This window comes from Typopeltis vanoorti, chromosome 19 (assembly GCF_054136105.1).
Source record: "Typopeltis vanoorti isolate ZY-2024b chromosome 19, IOZ_Tvanoo_1.0, whole genome shotgun sequence".
Lineage (NCBI taxonomy): Eukaryota > Metazoa > Arthropoda > Arachnida > Uropygi > Thelyphonidae > Typopeltis > Typopeltis vanoorti.
The window spans coordinates 62,324,045-62,348,637 of record NC_143567.1 but is presented as its reverse complement, the minus strand read 5'-3'; the positions used below and the strand labels follow the sequence as shown (position 1 = coordinate 62,348,637).

The window sequence follows — 24,593 nt, the reverse complement described above, 5'->3', positions numbered from 1 at the left end:
TCCACGGCTACATGGTCCAACTCCACTTGAGCAAGGAATGTTAAAGCCAGGAGCAAATGCTGGTTTTGAAATTCACACTTGCTCTTGTTATCATTCAAGGAGTGAGAGGTGTAATTGAAGTCTGATTAGCAGAATAATGAATTACTGAAAATTTAAAACTATATATTTAGAAATTTATGTACATTTAATCATACAAATACAACATTTATTTTACAAATGATATTCTATCTTTTTCAATTTATCTACTTGAATACAAATTCTACCCTACGGTTCTTCTTCATGAACTGGTCAATAACATCATCATAAAAAGTTAGTTGTAACTTAATTTTCCCAAGCACACTTGTAAAGGCTGGTTGAAGCTCACTGGCTAGAGCTACATTGACTGTGCATGGCCTGTGTTTAAGCAACAGAGTGAGACAACGTGAAATGGCTATGCACGCGCATGAAATCACAGTACTGCTGCGAGGACCTGGAAACTCCTACAACCGAGCAAGCCAAGGTAGCTTTGACTAGACGAGCAAGCATTGCCATTCGATACACAACGCAAAGCTCAATTATTGCTGCGCAAGCGTAAGATATCTTCTGTCTACAAAAATAAAAGCCTAAATGGAATGCTTATAAATGCATGCATTTATTAACAAATAAATATTACTTCTTTCTCAATTAATGAGCTTGCACAGCAAGCATAGCAAGCATGGAGAATTTGCCCCTGGTTGAAGCGAATCTCAGTTGACTTTCAAAGTCCTACAGGTGCAACTCCTGTGTCAGGGGTATCTTGAATCAGTAGAAATGCAGAATCTTCCATAAAAAATTTCCAGACACTTGTGTATGGTACATCCATATGTCTTGATACAGCATATGCACTGCAGCAACCAATGCTGCTATTCATGGCCTACTCCACAACGGCAGCAGCAACTTCATTCACTTATTGTGAACTGATTGGTTTGTGACCTCTGCCAGGTTCAGGTTTATAGTTTATTTAGCACAAAGACAACACAGGTCATACTGTGCCATACTAAAGGTTACAAGTATAAATAAACAGAAAATTGCAAACAATATGTCTGTACCAAAATCTAGTTCCACAAAGCAGCATCTACAGATAAAACAGAACTGCTGTCAGACGTTATTATGGTAATACAGTAAAACCCCGAAGTTACGCAGTAGGTGGGACCAACAAAAAACGTGCAAGTCGAATTCGCGTAACTCGGGGTATAATTTTGCGTGTAATTTATATATACAAACATACAAATGGGACCGAAAGTTTACAAAAACACCTATATTTTTAAGAAATATAATCATAATTGTAGTTTTTCGAACATAAAAAAAAGAAAGTTATTTCGATGTTGATGATTTCATAAAATCTAATAGATTCATCTGACGGCATAATGTCTTTTTCTTGTCACACAAAATTTCTTCATAGCAAGCTAATGATTTTTTTATTTCTTGCCTTGTGGCTACAATTCGTTCCTCGTTAGAATCTATGTCCTCCAAAATCTGTAAACCTTTCTTTTACGATTGTTCTTACTGTGGATTCCGGTAGATCGAACTTCTTTGCTAGCTCACAAATTTTCATTCTGCCTTCAAAATCCTTAATAATGTTGAGTTTTGTTTCCAAAGTCAATGTTTTTCTTTTCTTGCTAGCTGTAGAAGAATCGGACTTGCTTCTTTTGGATGACATTATTATTTTTTATGTGATAAAATTTTTATCAAGAACATAACATTAAACAATCGCAAGGTTTGTAGACTATAAAAATCGTGTATGAATGGAGACCGCACGAAACACGTCAATGCTTGTTCACAGCATGTGTGACAATGCGAATGTGGCCGGCGCCTGAAAGATACGACTAGTGGTGAGGCATGAAGTGGGATGGGAATACATACATAAGAAACCGCATAACTCTGGATTTGCGTAAGTCGAGGTATGACTGTACAAAAATAGTTAGCAATATAAGTTAATACACAAAATATGCAACACCAAGCCAAGGAATGCAGTATCGACATATATGTAAAATTATAACAGATGCTTTTACAGCAGTAGAAAAATAGACAAAAAGGGATTATTGTACAATATGCATGGATAAAAATTAAATCTAGCGATGCAGTATAAAGAGAATTACTAGAAGGTACACAAATAGACAAGGTGTCCACAGCAATACATGATTAGTCGAAAAATAAACTAGTAAATAAAATGCATATACAAAATTTAAGTTAAACAATGCAGTATCTACATATAAACATAATTAATGCAGAGGTTTCAACAGCACATAAATAGATAACAGTACAGGTTAACACTGCTAGGTCTAACTCCCAAATTTCTGGTAGTGAAGTGGGAACTACTTCCCCCATTCCCCACAGATATTGCTTCTGCATGGCATACAACGTATTCCTGCAAAATTTTGCAGCATTTGGATCACTAGACAGCGCTCCACAATGCCTTATATGAATTATCTAGTTCATTCCTGAGAATGGACTAGATATAAAGGTCGAACAATCTAAAGTTCATTTAGACCTCTGCCAGGTCTAATTCCCAATGATTCCATTTCTTCAAAATGACTAATCATTCATTGCAGAGCACATGGAGATAGCGGACCTCGTCAACATTTGTTCAGGCAATGAAATTTGCAGCGTGCAGCAGCAATAACATTGCAATTGTTTAGGTAGTAGTAGTACAGCTTCACAAGCAAAGCATATTGAGGCAAGGTTAATGCCATCACTGCAGAAAGTATTAAAAACCAGAATGAATGGAAAAATCATGTGTCAATCTTTTTAAACACTCTTAGCACCTGCTGAGTGCATGATATTCCATGCATTTGATGTTTACAACACCGCTTGGTGGTGAATTTTGGAATCCCCCCCCCTCAGATATCACTTCTGCACGTCACAGTCACACAATGTATTCCTGCAAAGTTTCACAGTATATAGATCACTGAATGGCACTCCATAATGCCTTAAACAGGGATACTTTAATTTTGATTACCCTGAACCATTAAGTCAGTCATCAAGTTCCAAATTGCCAGTCGGCATTGTATGTTCAGTATTCTGGAAATACCTAATAATGGGTCACACCACAAGATAATGAGGAATAAACGATGTGCCAGCTCTACTCAGTTCACTATATTCCTTACAGGCTGTGTTGATCTCCTCCTCCTAGTTATCTATCTTCAACCCTTAAGCAACCCATTTTTTTTTATTCATTTAATTCAGTTCTTTTATCAATGGTCATGAAAGTATAAGCCTGAAAATTAAACATATCCTCTTGAAGTGTGTACTGTTTTGAGTCTGATGGCACCTCTGATTATAATATATGGTTTAATGCTAATTTCCTTCATAATGCAATCCACATAAATGAATAAAAGTTGACATAATGTGCATTCCCATCTTACCCCTGATAACTGCAGACTTAGAACTTAAATATAGACTATGCATTGTCCTGGATAATGTTCCCTATCCCCCCATATAACTATCGTGTTTTGAAAAGCTGGACAACTTGTCATATGCTGTTTCCAGATTTACAAAACTGAAGTACAGATCCTTGTAAAATTCCCATGATTTCTCAACTATCTATAGTAAACTGAAAATCTGTTCTTGATAACCTCTATTTGGCCAACCTAGCTTGTTCTTTCGAAAGTCTTTCTTCAACGATTTCTCAACCTTTTTTCAAGTATGCTTGCATAAATCTTACAAACACAATAAGATGTCAAATGTTAATGCCTGAAAATGGCATTAACATTTATGTTAATGCCATTTTCATGTACATTCATGTATCATGAATGTACAAAAGTGTAAAGTTATGAATCCCTTTAGTAACTTATAAGTTTTTATCATATCCCCTCTCCTCTGCCTGTCAGGTGAATTCTGCAACCCACACTATTAGAGTTCAAAAGGAAACTATTGTTTCCTTTTGAACTCTAATAGTGTATTCTCCTGTTTACTCAGATGAGACAGGGACAATAAGTGCATGCCATGTAACTGATGTTTTTCAATGTTGTCAACCAATCTTCTCTTCCTGAAGACATCCTACTAACATGGAAAAAATATATCGGTGCTAATAAATTCTGTTTTTGTACATGTGTCAGCCATTATTAAAACTAGAATATCTCTACTGCACATGTTCTTTTAAGAATGAATAATGTCTAAAAGATTATCAAAATGTTCTTTCCACCTAGCCATGATGCCAACTTGTCCTTCAACTGTGTTCTTATTTTGATCTTTTAATGATTTCACTCCATTTTCTCTCTCTCTCTCACTCTTCCTACATAACTTATTAATAAATTCATACAGTTATTTGTAATTCTTCTTTCTAGCTACATTTCCTATCCCATGATATTAAACCAAAAGTTGAATAATTTTCTACCGTGCTTGTATTTGTTTATTCATCTCCACATACCTTCATCTATTTTATTCTCATTATTTGGATGCTGCTCCAGCTTTTTCCTGCATTATCTTCTTCCAGCAATTAACTGCTTCACCCTCACTGCTCAAGTAGTTCTCTCTCTCACTCCTAAAACAGACTGACTGCACAACATTCTTGAAACCATCCTACAAACTTTCTACATCATGATCTTGTAGCTCTTTTCATAATATTCATGCACTGCCTTCTTGAAACCATTCCATAAACTTTTTACATCAAGTCATCCTGGTAAATTCTGTGGTATCAGCATTGCTCAATCCCTCACTGTTAAAAGTGTGCATTTCTAAGCTTAAACTGCAATGTGCTCCTAACAAGTTAGTGGACAGATCCTATCTCTGCAAGTCCTAGTGTTTCACACAGAACTAATCCATTTATTATTAATCAGTATACAGTCAATCATGTTCTTGTGAATATCATAAAGTAAGCATTTTATGTTTGAAAGAGGTACTGATTGTTGCCAGACCATTTTGCTTACATAAATGAAGAAGTCTCATCTTTGTCACATCTACTAGCAATAATAAATTTCAAAAAGAAATTCTCTGAACAAATTATGTTTTCGTAATGTATCAATATATAAAATGCTACAATTTTAATATTAACTTTTATATTAATTTTTAATTCACAACATTGCATGAAAATAAAATAAAAAAAATTTTTGAAACTTACCAGGACAGGAATATTTCTTCATTGGATTCAATGGTCTACACAAGTTAAAATGATATTTTAAGTTCTTGTTTTTAGAATCCACAACTTCCCAATTGGTCCCATTACTTCTAGTTAAAGAAGTAAGGTCATATTGATTTCCAAGAGCATCTGAGAACACACAATGATGATCATATGACTGCAACTGGCACACTGCAGTTGTTTTAAAATCAAAATAATAAGTGTTGTCTTCTAATTTAACAAATCTAGGTGAAGCATCTGAAGTTGTATTGGCACAACGGAACACAATTACTACCTCTGGTATGTGACCTGCAATTGAAGAGTTTAATCAAAAGTTTAAAATTCTGTGAATGTTGTTTGAATACATTCTCAAGCAGAAAAATATAAAAAAAAATTGGATGCTATGAATTATAATAAATTAATATATATTAATATGGTGGTTCTCAATAGTAAAGAATAGTTAAAAGTGCAGTTTGAGTTTTTTTTTGTACCAACAACAATATCAAAAAAAGAATCATAAATAATCATCATCATCATCATCATCATCAAATTCCTGCCATGTACCCTCAAGGGGTGTACAGGATATGACAGTACTACATGAAAAAATTACATCATTACTAACTTCCTATCTACAATTTTCCTCCAAATCAGTCTGTTACTTGTCAAGACTCCAACATTATCACATCTTATATTTCTATCGTCTAAGGCACTTTGTACCGTATCTATCCACCTATATCTTGGTCTTCCTCTGGGTCGTTTTCCTGCCAAACTGGCAGAGAACACTTGTTTTGCTAATCTTTCCTCTCCCATTCTATTTAAGTGACCATACCATCTGAGATTAGCTCTGCTAACGCATTCCTGGATGCTGACAATGTCAAGTTCTTTCCTAATATACTCATTTTTAATATGATATTGCCATTGATGCCATCTGTTCACGCCTCTAATCTTTCTCAGGACTCTCATATCTGCGGTCTCTAGTCTTTGGTCAAGTGTTTTACTTCTGACCCAGCTCTCAGATCCAGAAGTTAAAATTGGTTTGAACACAGTCTTGTATACAGCTAATTTAGTGTTCCAACTAATTTCTTTCTTATTCCATATGAATTTATTCAATTGACTTCCCACGATACCAGCTTTGCTGATTCTGTTGTCTATTTCTATATTTAGTTTACCATCTTCAGTAAAAATTGTGCCTAAGTAGCTGAAATGTTTTACTTGTTCCACAGGTTCTCCATTCACAACACAGTTGACATTTTCAATGATTCTGCCTATTTTCATTGTCTTTGTCTTTTTATTGCTGACCTTCATACCATATCTATTACAACAGCTATTCAATTTAGTCAGAGAATCTTGCAGACTTGTAGCGGATTTATTTAGAAGTATAACATCATCCGCATAAAGCAAAGAGCTGACATTAACATCTCCAATTTTGATATCAGGTTTAATACCACATTCCTTCATAATGTGATCCACATAGATAATGAATAACAGAGGGGATAATGTGCATCCTTGTCTCACACCAGATTTAACATTAAACCATCTTCCTGTACTTCCTTCAATTCTAACTGCTGACTCACAACTCAAATAAAGACTAAGTATTGCTTGATATAATGCCCCATTGACACCATATAACTGCAGCGTATTGAATAGCTTCTCTCTTGGCACCTTGTCATATGCCTTTTCCAAATCAACAAAACTTAAATACAGATCTTTGTTATATTCCCATGCTTTCTCGACTATTTGTCGTAAAGTGAAGATCTGATCCTGACAACCTCTATTTGGCCTGAATCCAGCTTGTTCTTCACCAAGCTTTTCTTCCACAATTCTTCTCAACCGTTTCTCAAGTATACTTGCATAGATCTTGCCAGGAACACTCAGTAGGGAAATACCTCTGTAATTCTCACATTCAGTTTTATTTCCCTTTTTATATATGGGTACTATGAGAGCTCTACTCCAATCATCGGGAATTCGTCCCTCTGTCCAGGCTTTCTGAACTATGCAGTGCAGCCACTGTAAGACTCTTATACCACCATACTTCAGCATTTCTGGTCGAATATCATCTACTCCTGCTGCCTTTCCACATTTCAAGCCTTTGATGGCTTTTTCTACTTCAAGTATGGATATGTATTCCTGACTGCATGCCTGGTCAGTGTTTTTTTATCACTGTGCTGTCATCACTGCTTGTTTCATTTAGCAGTTTTTCAAAGTAATTACTCCATACTTCAAGGATATCTTTTTCTCCTGTTTTCATGTCACCTTTATCATCTCTAATTCCTTTTACAGCACTCTTTCCTCCATTCCTAAGCTTCTTCAACAACCTCCAGAATATTTTGCCACCTTCTTGATATTTATTTTCTATATTCTTGCCAAAGTCCTCCCATGACTTTTGTTTAGCTAGTTTTACACACTGTTTAGCTTTCTTACATTTGTCTCTGTATTCTGTAAGAGTAAAAGCTGACTTATTTGCCAGGAACTTTTGATATGCTTTCTTCTTTTCCTTCACTGCCTGTGGTCTCTAGTCTTTGATCAAGTGTTTTACTTCTAACCCAGCTCTCAGATCTATAAGTTAAAATTGGTTTGAACACTGACTTGTATACAGCTAATTTAGTGTTTTGGCTAATTTCTCTCTTATTCCATATAAATTTATTCAGTTGACTTCCTACAATACCAGCTTTGTTGATTCTGTTATCTATGTTCATATTTAATTTAACATTTTCACTAAAAATCGTGAATAAGTAGCTGAAATGTTTTACTAGTTCTATAGGTTCTCCATTCATAATGCAGTTGACAGTTTCAATGTTTATGTCTATTTTCCTTGTCTTTGTCTTTTTAATGCTGACCTTCATACCATATCTATTACAACAGTTATTCAATTTAGTCAAAGAATCTTGCAGACTTCTAGCAGATTTATTTAGAAGTATAACATCGTCTGCATAAAGCAAAGAGTTGAGATTAACATTTGTAATTTTGATATTAGGTGTAATACTACTTTCCTTCAAAATGCGATCCATATAGATAATGAATCACAGAGGAGATAATGTACATCCTTGTCTGATATCAGATTTAACACTGAACACTGAAGTTCCTGTACTTCCTTCAATTCTAACTGCTGACTTACAACTCAAATAAAGATCAAGTATTACTAAAACTTAAATACAGATCTTTGTTATATTCCCATGCTTTCTCGACTATTTGTCGTGAAGTGAAGATCTGATCCTGACAGCCTCTATTTGTCGTGAAGTGAAGATCTGATCCTGACAGCCTCTATTTGGCCTGAATCCACCTTGTTCTTCACCAAGCTTCTCTTCCACAATCCTTCTCAACTGTTTCTCAAGTACACTTGCATATATCTTACCAGAAACACTCGGTAATGAGATACCTCTGTAATTCTCACATTCAGTTTTATTTCTCTTTTTATATATGGTACTATGAGCTCTACTCCAATCATCTGGAATTTGTCCCTCTGTCCCAACCTTCTGAACTATGCATCGTACCACTGTAACACGTTATACCACCATACTTGAGCATTTCTGGTCGAATATCATCTACCTGCTGCCTTTCCACATTTCAGTCTTTTGATGCCGTTTTCCACTTCAAGTATGATTATGTATTGCTCACTGCATGTCTGGTTAGTGTTTTTTACCGTTGTGCTGTCACACTGCTTGTTCCATTTAGCAATTTTTCGAAATAATTACTCCATACTGCAAAGATATCTTTTTCTCCAGTTTTCATGTCACTGTTACCATCTCTAATTTCTTTTACAGCACTCTTTCCTCCATTTCTGAGCTTCTTCAACAACCTCCAGAATATCCTGCCACCTTTTTGATATTTATTTTCTATTTACCAAAGTCCTACCATGACTTTGCCAGTTTTACACACAATTTAGCTTTTTTACATTTGTTTCTATATTCTCTAAGAGAATATAGAGACAAGCTGACTTATTTGCCAAGAACTTTTGATATGCTTTCTTCTTTTCCTTCACTTCCTTTGAACTTCGTGTGTCCACCATGGAGTTCTGATTTTTCTATCCTTGCAGACAACCTCACCACATGCCTCTCTGGCTGAATTAATCAGGGTTTTCTTCAGGTTTTGCCACTGAATCTCCAAGGTTTGGTTCCTGTTCTCAAACTCTTTCATTTTTTCTTCAATAATCTTTGTGTATTTTAGTCTACAGTTCACATCTTAGAGCTGCTCAACTATTATTCGCTTTAAAATTCTCTTACAAGTGCTTCTTTTCAATATGAAATTCAATTTTATCCTGCTCAAGACTAAATAGTGATCACTTCCAATTTCAAATCCTCTGTACACTCTGGTGTCCTGCTCCAGGGAGAAAACATCACTATCGACAATAACATAGTCAACAATAACAATAAGAAAAGTCTCATTAGACTTTTCTGATTCCATGACTCTTCTCTCCATGTGGATTTGTGCACATTTTTATGTTGGAACATTGTGTTAGTAATAACCAGTCCATGTCCTGAGCAGAAATCAAACAAGTATTTGCCAGTATTATTAGCTTTGCTCTTTTCACCAAATTTTCTCAAAATATTTTTGTGTGTCTGACAATCATTTTCTACTCTGCTATTTAGATCCCCAACAAGTAAAAACTTTTCCTTTTTTATTGTATCAGTTGCTTTCTCTAAAACCTCAAAATATTACTCCACTTCTGCCTTAGTAGAACCTTCTATGGGACCATAGGCACAAATAAGTCTCATTGTCCAGTTTCCCATTCTCATATTTGCCCACCTCCCTCTACTGGCAAATATGAGAATGGCAGGCATTCTAGAAGATTAGCCTTGTATTTAGTGTTGAATACTATGGCTACTCCTTCTTTTCCTTGATTATCATTGCATGAATATAACATTTAGTATTTATTGCTCAGAAAGATCTCACCAGTTTTTGCCTTTTTTGTTTCAGTCACCCTTATTATATTGATCTGGTACTTATCCAATTCCTCAGCTAGTTCCATTTCTTTGCCATTCAGGCTTCTTATGTTGATAGTTCCAATCTTGAACTCTGGTGATGTTGAGTTGTGGCGAGTTTTAGGATTTGTTCCTGATTTTTCACTGTTTGCCGTGGTTCCCTTGCGAAAACAACTGTTTAATTGGGCGATGCCCCCGACAGCATGAAATTCTGTGATGTTGTACCATCATTTGAAATTTTGGTTTAAGCCAATAAGAATACAATTCAGTCGGCTAAATCCCAATTTGCCAGCCCATCCTCATCCGTTCAGTATCCAGGTAGATACCTAACAGGGTGCACCACAAGAAGATGAGGATTAGGTCAGAAGCCCTGGTCGGTTCTCCGCATTCCTTTAAAGGCTATGGGTGGGGGGGGGGAATTTCCTCTCAGTTATACAGCTTTGACCCCTCACTCTTGACTCCTAACCTCTTCTTTATCCACTTATTTACAGGTTTCAACTGACATTCTTCATAAAACATTTCATTTCACATGTTGTTGTATTTTTGAAATTTCTATTGTTTCACATGCATAAGTCAGTATTGGTCAGACTTCTGATTTATACAGGGTAGCCCAGAAGTCACAAAGGGATTTAAACATTTAATAAATTTTTCAGTAGAAAAGGAAAGCTAAACTATTTTATTTTTATTATTTTTTTAATATAATGCTGTGTCATTTCATTATGAAATTAAATTTAAGTTTATTTCAAATCACTTAATTTAGGCCTTAATTGTAATTTTTATTTACTGTAACCACCACCAGGTTGCATCCAGCATGTGGCTCAGCTCTGTAAATAGGATTACCTTGTGATGCTACATCACCTTGTAGCATCACAAGGTGAAGCTAAGTGAAGCTACTGAGTATAAGTAGCTCTATTTGTGATCATGCTGATGCACTGATGACGACCAGTTAGTTTCTGGTCGAAATATTTGCAGTAATAAAATTACTATATTCTTAAGAATAGGTGTGTATAATAATTTATAACAACTAGGCTTATAAGTTAAATTTAATAGGCTTTAAAACAAATGATAGTAATTAACATACCTGTGTAAAAGTCTTGAAGTACAAATAGCAAACTTGACAAGGGGTGCTGGCTGTTTTGTTCAAGTATCATTAAATGAGCCAAACAGAAACTTGACTGTAAGCTCACCATATGGTATTTTGTGAAATGTATTAGGAGTTTGGGGTTAGTTACCTAAAGGAAAAGGTGCATGTGAATAAGCCACCAACAAGCCAAAGCTGAAGGAGGACATTAATGCAGAAATTAGGATGCTGCTGCTAGAAATATTAACAGCTGTCATGGAACATACCGTAGAAAGGGTCTGTCATAGTGAAGCCGAAAATGGAAGATACTTACATGATGTCGTTTTTCATAACTAATTAAAAAAACTCCAGGTTTTGTATTTCATTATAATAAAAAATTGCCACCCTGTATATTCTTACTTTTGTTTCATTTGCTAGATTTTTCTTTTTTTGTATAATTGAATTTATATGTAATATTTTATTAGCCTTCAGAGATTGTTCTCTTTTACTTCATTCTGTGTTATATTCTCACAAGTTATTCCTAGGTATTTAAATTTCATTACTTGTTCCAGTCTAATTACATCTTATTGATTCTTTTGCCATTATCACTGTTTTTGATTTCTCTGTTAATATTTTCATTTTAAAATGACAGTATATCTGTTGGAATTTGAATAATTGCTTTTGAAGATTGACTTCATTTCTTCCAAGTAAAACTACATATACATCATTTTAAATTTGGTTGAATATTCAGATATATATGTACATCTGAATATTCAACCAAATTTAAATTTTTCTTTTCTGATTTTTATTCCATTTAAATTCTTATTATTTTATCCATAGTTATGTTAAATAAACATGGACTTAAAGAATCACTCTAGATCATCAGTTCCCAACTGGTGGTACACAAACCACTGGGGGTACGTGTTATTGACTGAGTATAAGTAAGTGTGTTACATTAAGATAGGCACTGAACAAAAGTGTCGGTACTGTATTTAAAAACAGCTAATTTTAAAACAAGGGGTACAATTTATAGAAATGGGTTTAAAAGGGGTACACAAGTGGGGAAAGGTTGGGAACCACTGCACTATATCTTCACTGAGACAAAAAAAAAAAAAAAACACTATTGGTGGTGGACAGTAAATGGTGGTGTGTCTTGACAGTAATCAGAGGAATAAGTAGAGAAGATGGTCAGTTGTGTAATGGGATAGTGAGTCCTTGGAAGTATCACATAATAATAATAAAATAGAAAATAAACTAAATTATGTGTGCAGAAGAATGCCACGTCTGAAGTGAAATTAGATCCTTACATAAAAAATGGAATACATATGTAAAAAAAACTAGAAACAAACAAAAATAATCCTCAACATACAAAATTTTAAAGTGTATTTAAGTAAATCTCATAAAAAAAAAGGGTAATAACCTATTAGCAATATATATGTACACATTCTGGATTATGTAAACCCACCCTCTGTGGGTTAGTTTGCATAATCCAGAAGCTTTGTTCTAGAAACATGGAACTTTTTCAAACTACTTCAGATCTCCAAAATAGGCAGTATGGTCTCAAACTTCACAATGAAATTCATCTATCACCTAAAGACATTCAACAGTATCTAAGCCAATGGGGGAAATTCAGTGCTCATGGATGGACAGCAGATATGCTAAGAGACCAGCATACTTGCCGAATATAGAAATTAAAGAACAAGTTTGCTACTCCAGATGACTGGAGGATCATAGTACCCATTTTTTAAAAAAAAAGTATAATAAAACTGGCAAAAATTATATAGGACTTTTTCTACTGGGTGTTTCAAGTAAGATTTATGCAAGCATATTCGAGAAGAGGCTAAAAAAAAAAAAAAAAAAAAAAATTGGACAGGAAAAATGTGTGGAAGAACAAGCTGGATTGAGGTTTGGATTTTTACTTTGAATATCAGTCAAGAAATCCTAGGACCATCTCTATTTTAGTTTCATAGATTTGGAAAGGACATATGACAAAGTGCTCAGCGAAAAGCTCATTACATAACATAATGTAAATGGGAAATTATACACAGTAACGTATAGTCTATATTTAAGTTGTCAGTTAATTGTTAGAAGAGGTAATGGGTGATTTTATGTAAAATCGGGCATAAGTCAAGGATGCGTGCTACCTCCATTGTTATACATCATCTACACGGATCACATTTTGAAGGAAAGTGCCTTAAAATACTGAAATATTCAACTCAATTGAGTTGAAATGAAAGCTGATATGAAAATGAGCAACAAAAAAAGACAAAAAGATGAAAATGGCAGGAAGATGATCAATATCACCTGCATTTTCAAAGAAGAATAAGTAAGATATTTCTGCTATTAAAGTCGCACAAATTTGTGAAAATGGCAAATTAGATTTCAAAACAGATAACAGAATAAACAAGGTAGCACAGTGAGGAAAGCTAATTTAAGGTAGTACTGATCACAAATAGAATGTGTAGGCTAGGGGTGTTCAACCTGTCGATCGCGGTGCGATTTTTGGTCGATCTCTTGTGTATTCCTCCTTACATACAAATTTAATTAAAATTGAAAACATAATTTTTTTTTTTGGGGGTGCTTAAGGGTCAAAGCTGTATAACTGAGAGGAGACCTCCACATAGCCTTTAAAGGAATGCGGAGAACTGACCAGGGGTTCTGACCTAATGTCCAATCCTCACCTTCTCATGGTGCACTCTGTTGGGTATCTACTTTGATACTGAACGAACAAGGATGGGCTGGCAATTTGGGATTTAGCCGACCAAATTGTATTCTTATTGGTTTAAACCAAAATAAAAAAATGATGGTACAACATGACAAAATATCATGCCGGCTGGGGCGTCGCCCGGTTAAACAAGGTCCCCGTTGTTTCGCCAGGGAACCAGGGCGAACAGCGAAAAGTCAGCTACTGGAACAAATCTGAAAACAAACCCCAACCCAACATCACCAGAGTTAAAGATCGGTACTATCAACGTAAGAAGCCTGAATGGCAAAGAAATGGAGCTAGCTGAGGAATTAGATAAGTACCAGATCGACATAATAGGGGTGACTGAAACAAAAAAGGCCAAAACTGGTGAGATCTTTCTGAGTAATAAATACATAATGTTATATTCAGGAAATGACAATCAAGGAAAAGAAGGAGTAGCCATAGTATTCAACACAAAATACGAGGCTAATCTTCTTGAATGGCAGTCAGTCTCAAGTAGAGTAATGTGGGCAAATATGAGAATGGGGAACCGAACAATGAGAATTATTTGTGCCTATGGTCCCACAGAAGGTTCTACTAAGGTAGAAGTGGAGGAATTTTTTGACGCTTTAGAAAAAGCAACTGACACAATGAAAAAGGAAAAGTTGGTCCTTGTTGGGGATCTAAATAGCAGAGTAGGAAATGATTGTGAGACATACAAAAATATTTTGGGAAAATTTGGTGAAAAGAGCAAAGCTAATAATAATGACAAATATCTGTTGGATTTCTGCTCAGGACATGGACTGGTTATTACTAACACCATGTTCCAACATAAAAATGTGCACAAATTTACATGGAGAGAAGAGGCTAGGAATAAGAAAAGTCTCATTGACTATGTTATTGTTGATAGTGATATTTTCTCCCTGGTGCAGGACACCAGAGTGTACAGAGGATTTGAAATTGGAAGTGATCACTATTTAGTCTTGAGCAGGATAAAATTGAATTTCATATTGAAAAGAATAACATGTAAGAAAGTTTTAAAGCGAATAAAAGTTGAACAGCTCTCAGATGTGAACTGTAGACTAAAATACACAAAGATTATTGAAAAAATAATGAAAGAGTTTGAGAACAGGAATCAAACCTTGGAGATTCAGTGGCAAACTCTGAAGAAAACATTGATTGATTCTGCCAGAGAGGCATATGGTGAGGTTGTGTGCAAGGATAAAAAAATCAGAACGCCCTGGTGGACACAGGAAGTTAAAGAGGCAGTGAAGGAAAAGAAGAAAGCACATCAAAAAGTTCCTGGCAAATAAGTCAACTTTTACTCTTACAGAATACAGAGACAAATGTAAGAGAGCTAAACACTGTGTAAAACTAGCTAAACAAAAGTTGTGGAAGGACTTTGGCAAGAATATAGAAAATAAATATCAAGAAGGTGGCAAAATATTCTGGAGGTTACTGAAGAAGCATAGGAATGGAGGAAAGAGTGCTGTAAAAGGAGTTAGAGATGATAAAGGTGACATGAAAACAGGAGAAAAAGATATCCTTGAAGTATGGAGTAATTACTTTGAAAAACTGCTAAATGAAACAAGCAGTGATGACAGCACAGTGATAAAAAACACTGACCAGGCATGCAGTCAGGAATACATATCCATACTTGAAGTAGAAAAAGCCATCAAAGGCTTGAAATGTGGAAAGGCAGCAGGAGTAGAAGATATATTCGACCAGAAATGCTGAAGTATGGTGGTATAAAAGTCTTACAGTGGCTGCACTGCATAGTTCAGAAAGCCTGGACAGAGGGACGAATTCCCGATGATTGGAGTAGAGCTCTCATAGTACCCATATATAAAAAGGGAAATAAAACTGAATGTGAGAATTACAGAGGTATTTCCCTACTGAGTGTTCCTGGCAAGATCTATGCAAGTATACTTGAGAAACAGTTGAGAAGAATTGTGGAAGAAAAGCTTGGTGAAGAACAAGCTGGATTCAGGCCAAATAGAGGCTGTCAGGATCAGATCTTCACTTTACGACAAATAGTCGAGAAAGCATGGGAATATAACAAAGATCTGTATTTAAGTATTGTCAATTTGGAAAAGGCATATGACATGGTGCAAAGAGAGAAGCTATTCAATACGCTGCAGTGATATGGTGTCAATGGGGCATTATATCAAGCAATACTTAGTCTTTATTTGAGTTGTAAGTCAGCAGTTAGAAGTGAAGGAAGTACAGGAAGATGGTTTAATGTTAAATCTGGTGTGAGACAAGGTTGTACATTATCCCCTCTGTTATTCATTATCTATATGGATCACATTATGAAGGAAAGTGGTAATAAACCTGATATCAAAATTGGAGATGGTAATGTCAGCTCTTTGCTTTATGTGGATGATGTTATACTTCTAAATAAATCTGCTACAAGTCTGCAAGATTCTCTGACTAAATTGAATAGCTGTTGTAATAGATATGGTATGAAGGTCAGCAATAAAAAGACAAAGACAATGAAAATAGGCAGAATCATTGAAAATGTCAACTGTGTTGTGAATGGAGAACCTGTGGAACAAGTAAAACATTTCAGCTATTTAGGCACGCTTTTTACTGAAGATGGTAAATTAAATATAGACAACAGAATCAGCAAAGCTGGTATGGTGGGAAGTCAATTGAATAAATTCATATGGAATAAGAGAGAAATTAGTCGGAACACTAAATTAGCTGTATACAAGACAGTGTTCAAACCAGTTTTAACTTATGGATCTGAGAGCTGGGTCAGAAGTAAAACACTTGACCAAAGACTAGAGACCGCAGATATGAGAGTCCTGAGAAAGATTCGAGGCATGAACAGATATGGCATCAATGGCAATATCATATTAAAAACGAGGATATTAGGAAAGAACTTGACATTGTCAGCATCCAGGAATGCGTTAGCAGAGCTAATCTCAGATGGTATGGTCACTTAAATAGAATGGGAGAGGAAAGATTAGCAAAACAAGTGTTCTCTGCCAAGATGGCAGGAAAACGACCCAGAGGAAGACCAAGATATAGGTGGATTGATATGGTACAAAGTGCAGTAGACGATAGAAATATAAGATCTAATAATGTTGGAGTCTTGACAAGTAACAGACTGATTTGGAGGAAAATTGTAGATAGGAAGTTAGTAATGATGTAATTTTTTCATGTAGTACTGTCATATCCTGTACACCCCTTGGGGGTACATGGCAGGAATTTGATGATGATGATGATGAACATAATATTTTATTTATCATTATGTTGTATTATTTTTAATTCGCTTTAAGTGTATTGCTATTGTTTATTTATTTTTCATTAAAATTGTCAAATCAGTAATTTTCTTATAAGTCCGGGTAAATGAATTAATTTGGACTCTTTCTGACTGACTTCAGAGATGTTTGCACTTAGAGTTTACAAGTTTCAATAACTCTTTTGAAGCTAACTGTATATACTGCTTTAATAAGAATATGTTAGAGTGTTAAAAATAAAGGCAATGTTTTTGTCGCCAAAACTGTACATGGCGGCATTAGAAAGATTGTTATTGAAACTTGTATGTATGAGAAAGGCTTGCAGGCTCTAACTGCAAACATCTCTGAAGTCAGTCAGAAAGAGTTCAAACAATTTTCCGATGGCCAGCAACTTACAATCAAAAGAAAGCGGAGGAGAACAAAAGGCATGCCCAACTTGAAACTTAAGATGAAAGACTCATTCCGATTCTTTGGGGGTTGCCAAACTTCAAGCGAAGTCTCAGAGGAGGCCTAATAAAAAGGGACTGAAGCAAGCAGAAGGGGGTCCTGGTTCCAGAATTGCTGTCAGAGAGGAGGCCACCCAGTCCAGAGTCAACGTCAGAGAGCCTGCCCGGATCCACATTGCTTGAGAGAGGAGTTTCCCGCTTCCAGAAAGGAGCTTCTCGGTTCGAGAAGTCACTAGAGAAAGACTACTTCTAGGCCGCAGACAAGGTTTCAAATTGCCGAAAGGAAGAGTTCCAATTGCCGGAGGAAACTTTCCAGGCCAGGTTAATGTCAGACATTCACCTGTGTATTGCATTTTCATTACAATTTGATGAATCAAACGACTTCACTGATATTGCCCAGTTAATGGTATTTATTCGCATGGTATTTCAAGATTATTCAAGTAAAGAAGAACTTTTGAAAATTATATCATTATTGGGAAGGACTAGAGGAGAAGACATTTTTTCGGCATTTGATGAATTTGTGAAACAACACAAACTTCCACTTTTTAAACTTGTGTCTATTACTACTGATGGTGCTCCTGCAATGATAGGTAATAAATCAGGCTTCATTTCATTATGTAAAAACGATGACAAATATCCAGATTTTTTAACATACCACTGTATTATTCACCAACAAATACTGTGTAGTAAAAGATTAAATACAAAAGATGTTTTGGATATTACATTTAAAATTGTAAATTCTGTTCGAGGAAAAGCCCTGCAATGGCAGTTATTTAAATTACAGGCAGATGATGAGAGGGAACTTCTGTTGTACAATAATGTTTGCTGGCTCAGCAGAAGTCAATTTTTAGTAAGATTTCTTGTATTAATTAACAATATAAAAAATTTTCTTGATGAAAAAGGAGATATTTATCCACAATTGAGTGATAAAAGATGATTGTCACACTTATCATTTTTAGTAGATTTCTGTACGAAATTAAGCAATTTAAATTTAGAGTTACAAGGTAGAGATAAAAATTTAATTGACATGTTAAGTTCAATAAAAACTAGTGATGTTCCACAAGGTTCAATTGTTAGCGCATTGTTATTCAATCTATACATTAATGACACTGGGAAGTATTTGACAGGCAACATATAGCTATTTGCTTATGATGCAAAGATAGATAAGGGTAATCAGGAATGCAGGTGATATGCAGTACTTGCAGAATGATTTGAATAGGCTAAAATTGTTCAGTTCAATGTTAGTAAATGTAAAGTCATGTACTTTAGTATGATTAGATATCCAATGTATATTATATTGGTGGGATTATGCTGGAAGAATATGATCAGACTAGACATCTTGGAGTTTTAGTAGAAAGGATGTTGAAGTTCAAGTGCCTTATAGCAAAGATTGCCAATGCAACTTGAAGGATAATTGTCAATGGTGAAAAGAACCATCCCCTAAGTAAAGATAAGATAAGAAATAAGATTATGTAAAGATAAGAAAGTCATTTTGCCTCTTTACAAGGACTCACATGGACTATTGCATGAAGGTCTGGTCTCCTAGTTTCCATGGTGATTCTGATACAGTGGAAAGAGTGAAAAGGAGAGTGAAAATGATATCAGGATTGTGGAATACTAATTATGAAGACAGATTGAGAATTTGTAGACAGCAGACACTAGCAAGCATGAGAAAGAGGGGTGATATGATTGAGACTTACAAACTTCTGAAAGGTCATACAGGATTTTCAGATGGGATTTTTCATTTTAGAGGATGGGGGAAAGGACAAGAAGGCATCTTTGGAAGTTGAGAATGAATGCCATCAAGAAGGGGTTGAGAGCAAGATATTTCTCTCATAGAGTGGTGCATGATTGGAATGGATTGCCAGTGCATGTTGTGTGTGTACAACGAGCATGAAAGAATTCAAGAAAAAGTATGACAGCTGGTATAGGAAGTATGTGGCCTCTCTTGAATCCCTGGCAATCTCTCTTAATAAGAATAATAATATATAATTCTTTTTTTTCTATCATTACAAATCAGGATTACTGAATGCCTAGTGATGCATTTTTCTGTTGGATGCTCAAAAATATTTCACTAAGATCTGTACATAGAATGGATACAATTAATTATTAAAACACTGTCCATACGCAGAAACCCAGTCCTGTTGTATAGGCTATGAAATTTAATTTGCAAAAATTATAATTGTGTTACCTGATTCATCTTCTATTCCAGTATAAACAAGGGATACAAGCCAATCCTCTGTAAATCTTAATCTGTAATTATCTGCCAAGCCCAGCACTTTCGTTTCTCCATACTTCTGTGTTTCACAAACAGAAATATTGTACTTAGATGACCCTTTAGTTGGACATTTTTCATTCTCAAGTGATCCGCATATATTTAACTGAAAAACAAAATTATACGAAGAATGTATTATACATATAAAAACTTGTTTAATAAACTGGTTCCTTAAATAAACAATTCCTTTTTAGGCACATTTTGCATTAGAATCATATTATCCAAATAGTCTCACTAAACAGCACTAAATCAGTCTCACTCAAGCTGAACATACTGATGAGACTTGGCATTCCAGATATTTATCAAACAAATTTGCTAATCTGAGATATCTTATAAAGGTACTATTCAAAAGTTCCGAGATTAGCTGAACGCTTTCCCATACAGATCACTGTCATTCCTTCAAAGTAATCTTCTTGGAAATTTATGCAAGTCCATTTCTTCCACTAGTTGTCTTTCTTAGAGATTACATTCAGTACTACTTGCAATGCAATCTGGATCACTGAAATATCACCTTGAACAAAAGAATGAGGGGCATGAGAGTACCTTCGATATTTGGCCTTGGAATCTATACCATTCATGTCCCAAAACTGTTTCACAAACACTGCAATATGCTTTGGTTATCATTAGACCACTGTCTTGGGGAAACAAAACACTTCTGCATGTGACCTTTTCTAGTCATTTTAGTGAGCATTCTCCTTTCTTCTTGCTTAGCTTGCTTAACCTTTGTGGTTCTTTTTCTGCAAGTACCAATTTTTTCCATTTATTTCTGTCTTGAGCTCTTTCAGTCAGTCCAGAATTACCATTGCAGGTAAGTCTTTTTGGATGTTATCCACCCACCAGCACTGGTTGGGGGGGAATAACATCTTAGTTGCTTTCCTCAGACCTCATCTCAAATGCTTGTTTAGCCATTCTCCTCCTCACCCATTCTTTTCATGTGTCCAAGGCATCTCAATATGCAAGCTCTGATTTCATCAGATAGAAGTGGAGATCTACAGAGTTCATATAGTTCTCGATTATTTCTTCTTCTCCATTCGACTTGCCTATAAGAAACAACAAAGTTGTGTTATCTCTTACAGGTCCCTAAACTTTTCCGAGGATTTTATTTTCAAAGATCTGCAAAGCTTTTACATCTTGGTCTGTTATGCTCCAGGTTTCTGCTCCATATAAAACAAAAGGTCTAATGATTGTTTTGTATATTTCTATTTTAATTCTGCTTGAAAGAGAGTAAATGATATAATGATTGATAAGATCTACTGGAGGCATGCATTCTAGCTTTTATTGCTATGCTAATTTTATTATCTTGAGCAATTAATGTTCCAAGATATTTGAAGGAAGCAGCACTTTTAAATTTCAGATTATCAATGGTAAAAGGGTAATTTTCTTCCTGATTTCTGCTTACTTTTTAAATATGCAGTTATATCCTGGTTGATTTGTAATCCTCGTTTTTTTTTTCCCTTAAGCACATTTTTTTGTTGCTTAAGGTCCCTTAAGCAATAAAATTAAGTAATCAGCAGACAGTTGGATCTGCAAGAATGAAGTCCTGATGCAAAGTCCTTCACAGTCAAAGATCATATTGTAGATGTCCAACTAGACCTGTCCAAGTTTCTTTGAGCTAATGATGAACTTTTTATGATGGAAATTTGTAACAGTTCAAAGACTGAATTTAAAGTGAAACTTCTTGAAAACTCTTTATTCTTCCACACTGTTCATTTTAAAAATAACACATTGTTGCAATTAAGTCACAGTTACAATACAGTAAATAATATCTAATGCCACACTAGCAATACAATTATATCTTGCACTGATAAATCACTTTGCAAGCTGCATGCATCATGTGTAACCAAGTCTAGAAACTTCTGGCTAGCATCTCATACACAAACTTGAAACTACTAGAAGATGAAATTTACAGTAGAACGAAATATGCATATTTATGAGACAGCACTACCAGTAAGTCTTATTTTTACACTGCCACATTTTGTTTTTAAATAATCCCAATGTAAAGCTCTTCAATCATCTAGTATAATGCATAGGGGTTGAAAATGGAAATAGATAATTATTAGGAAGTAACTAACATTAGATTTAAATTTGTATAAGCAATTTCTCCATTAAGAACACAAGATGAACAGACTGCTTTAAAGAAACCCGAGATGAACATGATACAATATGAAATTTCATACCTAATTGTCCAGTTAAATAAGGACACAGCTATTTGCATCAGGAAAACAGAGAACAGTAAAAAGTCAGTGCACTGCCATTTATCATCTTTATGAATCTCATTAAGAAGTAGCATTAAACCTGATATCCAAATGTAACATTAATATGCAAATCATATTACATTCCTAAATATATCCACTAGAAATTTTGAGGCTAAGTGAATAACTACTGTAATAATGTTCATTTGGTATGAAATTCAACAATAAAAATACAAAAGCTATGAGAACATGCAGGAATACTGATAACAACAACTGCATTCCAAATGGAGAACCTACAAAACGAGTAAAACATTTTAGCAATTTAGAGAACATTTAGTGAAGATGATAAAGAAAACATGGAAACAGATCTAAACACTGTCTAAGCACTTTTCCTCACTCCATTTTTCAAAACAGACACTTTCACTCTATCAAAATAAAGTCTGACATTTTCACAAAAAAGGATCTCAATTCATCTTACTTCAACAACACACAAATCAATAGACAATTTGTTTTTGACTGACACATCTAGCCTTCACTGGCATAAACACATTAACAGTTTCCTTAGGTTCTAAAAAACTAGGCATCTTTTTTTCCACTTAAGAAACTACTTTTCAACCAACTACTAATCTACACAACCTTAAAATTTCTGATGCTGTCCAGAGGAGGGTGATTCAGCCCTCACATTTCTCTGTCACTGACACACTTCAACCCTATCTCAGAGGTGATCTATTTCAGCTCAATGTCTTTCGCATCCCTCATTCTCAGTGCTCCACTGGACCTGTTAAAAACAAGCAGTATTAACCCAATATCATGCTCCAACTGCAAACTCACCAAACCTGCTTCACTTCCTCTTTTATATCCTGTCTGCATTAATTGTCTAGAACAGCTTTAAAACTTCTCTGCGATGGCTACAACCTTCGGCTTTTCAAGAAAGCTATCGATAGATTTCTTCTTCCCAAATCCTCATGGATCCCAAGTGTTGAGCAGAATATTCCCAAAGTTGGAGGGGGAGGGGTCTTTCTTCTGAGAGAGAAGACAAGATTGTGTTTTGGTAGCATAAAAATTCACCAGGTTGTCTTAACACCACTTGAGAATGGCAAGAACATCAGCATTTAAGGCTTGGTTAATGACAATCTTAAAATGTGAATTATCTGAGCACTACAAGGTTTTAAAAATTAAAAAGGTCATATTTTTTATCAGCTCTCAATCAATGCTGGTGTACTTGAGGTACACCAACACCGAATGAAAAATCTGATGAAAGAAAACCATCCACCAGGATCCACAATGAACAACTGGAAAGGAAGCTGGAAATCCATTCACAAAGGAAAGGAGAAATACTATAAGATATGTGTGGAATTTTTTCTCGACTATTATGTATAAGACTATTACACTTTTTTTATATAATGTTGGTCAAGTAGATTTATTTTATCGTCCTACATATTTCGCCAATTTTTCTATCGGCATCTTCAGGGAATACAAACTAGTAAGCTAAATGAAGGTAACAGACTAGGTTATAACTGATGGTTCTAAGTCATACAAAAAATTAGTATTATGCGTGACAATGAAACAACAGACAAGACATTTCAGGCCTTTCTTGCCACTTTGCCTCTACTAACCCATCACATTGAGTGGGATAAGAGCCTTATGCCCAATATAGAAGATAACTACCATTCAACTCTGTAAAACTGAAAACCTAAACAAGAATCAAGGTCTAATCTTACCAGAAATTTGGAAAGCTTTAATCAGATCATTAAACATCAAAGAAATGAACTTTCATGACAATTACATCATGAGCCATAACGAATAAATCACGTTCACGAGACACGCACACTGTCATGCACAATACTAATTTTTTGTATGAATTAGAACCATCAGTTATAACCTAGTCTGTTACCTTCATTTGGCTTATTATTTTGTATTCCCTGAAGATGCTGATAGAAAAATTGCGAAACATGTAGGACGATAAAATAAAGCTACTTGACCAACATTATATAAAAAAAGTGTAATAGTCTTATACTATAAGATACTTGTCGTTAAAGATAAAAAGCTTGGTAAGAAACTACCTAAGCTTCTTACCAAGCTTAGGTAGCTGGTAAGAAGAAATATCAAGAGTGACCACTTGAGTTTCTCCAAACATTTTCATGGTCCTCAAATATGGGTGAGGATGGCTAGGAGATTTACTGTGAAATGAGAATAGTGATGGTGGAATACTATTTGGGGATTATTAAGTAATTGGTGAATCTCCAAGAAGTGAAGCAGTTAGCCGCCGATGATGTTTTCCATTATTTTTGAGGTAAGAGTAATATGGGCAATAGTTTGATGGCTGATGTTTACCTTCCTTTTTTAGTGAATGGGCTGAATAAAAGCATGCTTCCAAGCAGTCAAACAGAAGCCTGGTGAGTATAATAACTAGAAAAGATAATACAAGAAAGATGTCAGGTCTGGAGCACAACTGGAGGGACACTATGAGGGCCAGAACACTTATTAGTATCAATACTAGTTCGTTGTATAATAGGAGGAGATTTGTCTTTGTTAACTATACAAGAGTTAGAGGAAAAAACTAATGCCAAGAGGTCAGCTTATCTTTAGGAGACTTTCCCATTGTATCATCAGGATAGAGAGAGAAAAATTGGACTGCTTTGGCAAATTTGTTGGCACTTAGATGAAAGTCATGATTTTGCACAGAATGGGGA

At 35.1% G+C, this 24,593-nt stretch overlaps 1 protein-coding gene across 2 annotated transcripts in view; it reads right to left on the bottom strand.

The window, feature by feature from the left end:
- Lerp (lysosomal enzyme receptor protein) overlaps window positions 1-24,593 on the bottom strand; it is a 514,158-nt gene that overhangs the window by 277,072 nt on the left and 212,493 nt on the right. For both annotated transcript variants that reach the window (XM_090408956.1, XM_090408955.1), the window contains exons 17-18: window positions 19,625-19,814; window positions 5,078-5,383 (exon numbers count right to left, since the gene is read on the bottom strand). In XM_090408956.1, the coding sequence (XP_090265082.1) occupies window positions 5,078-5,383; window positions 19,625-19,814 (496 nt within the window). The remainder of the gene's footprint in view (window positions 1-5,077; window positions 5,384-19,624; window positions 19,815-24,593) is intronic.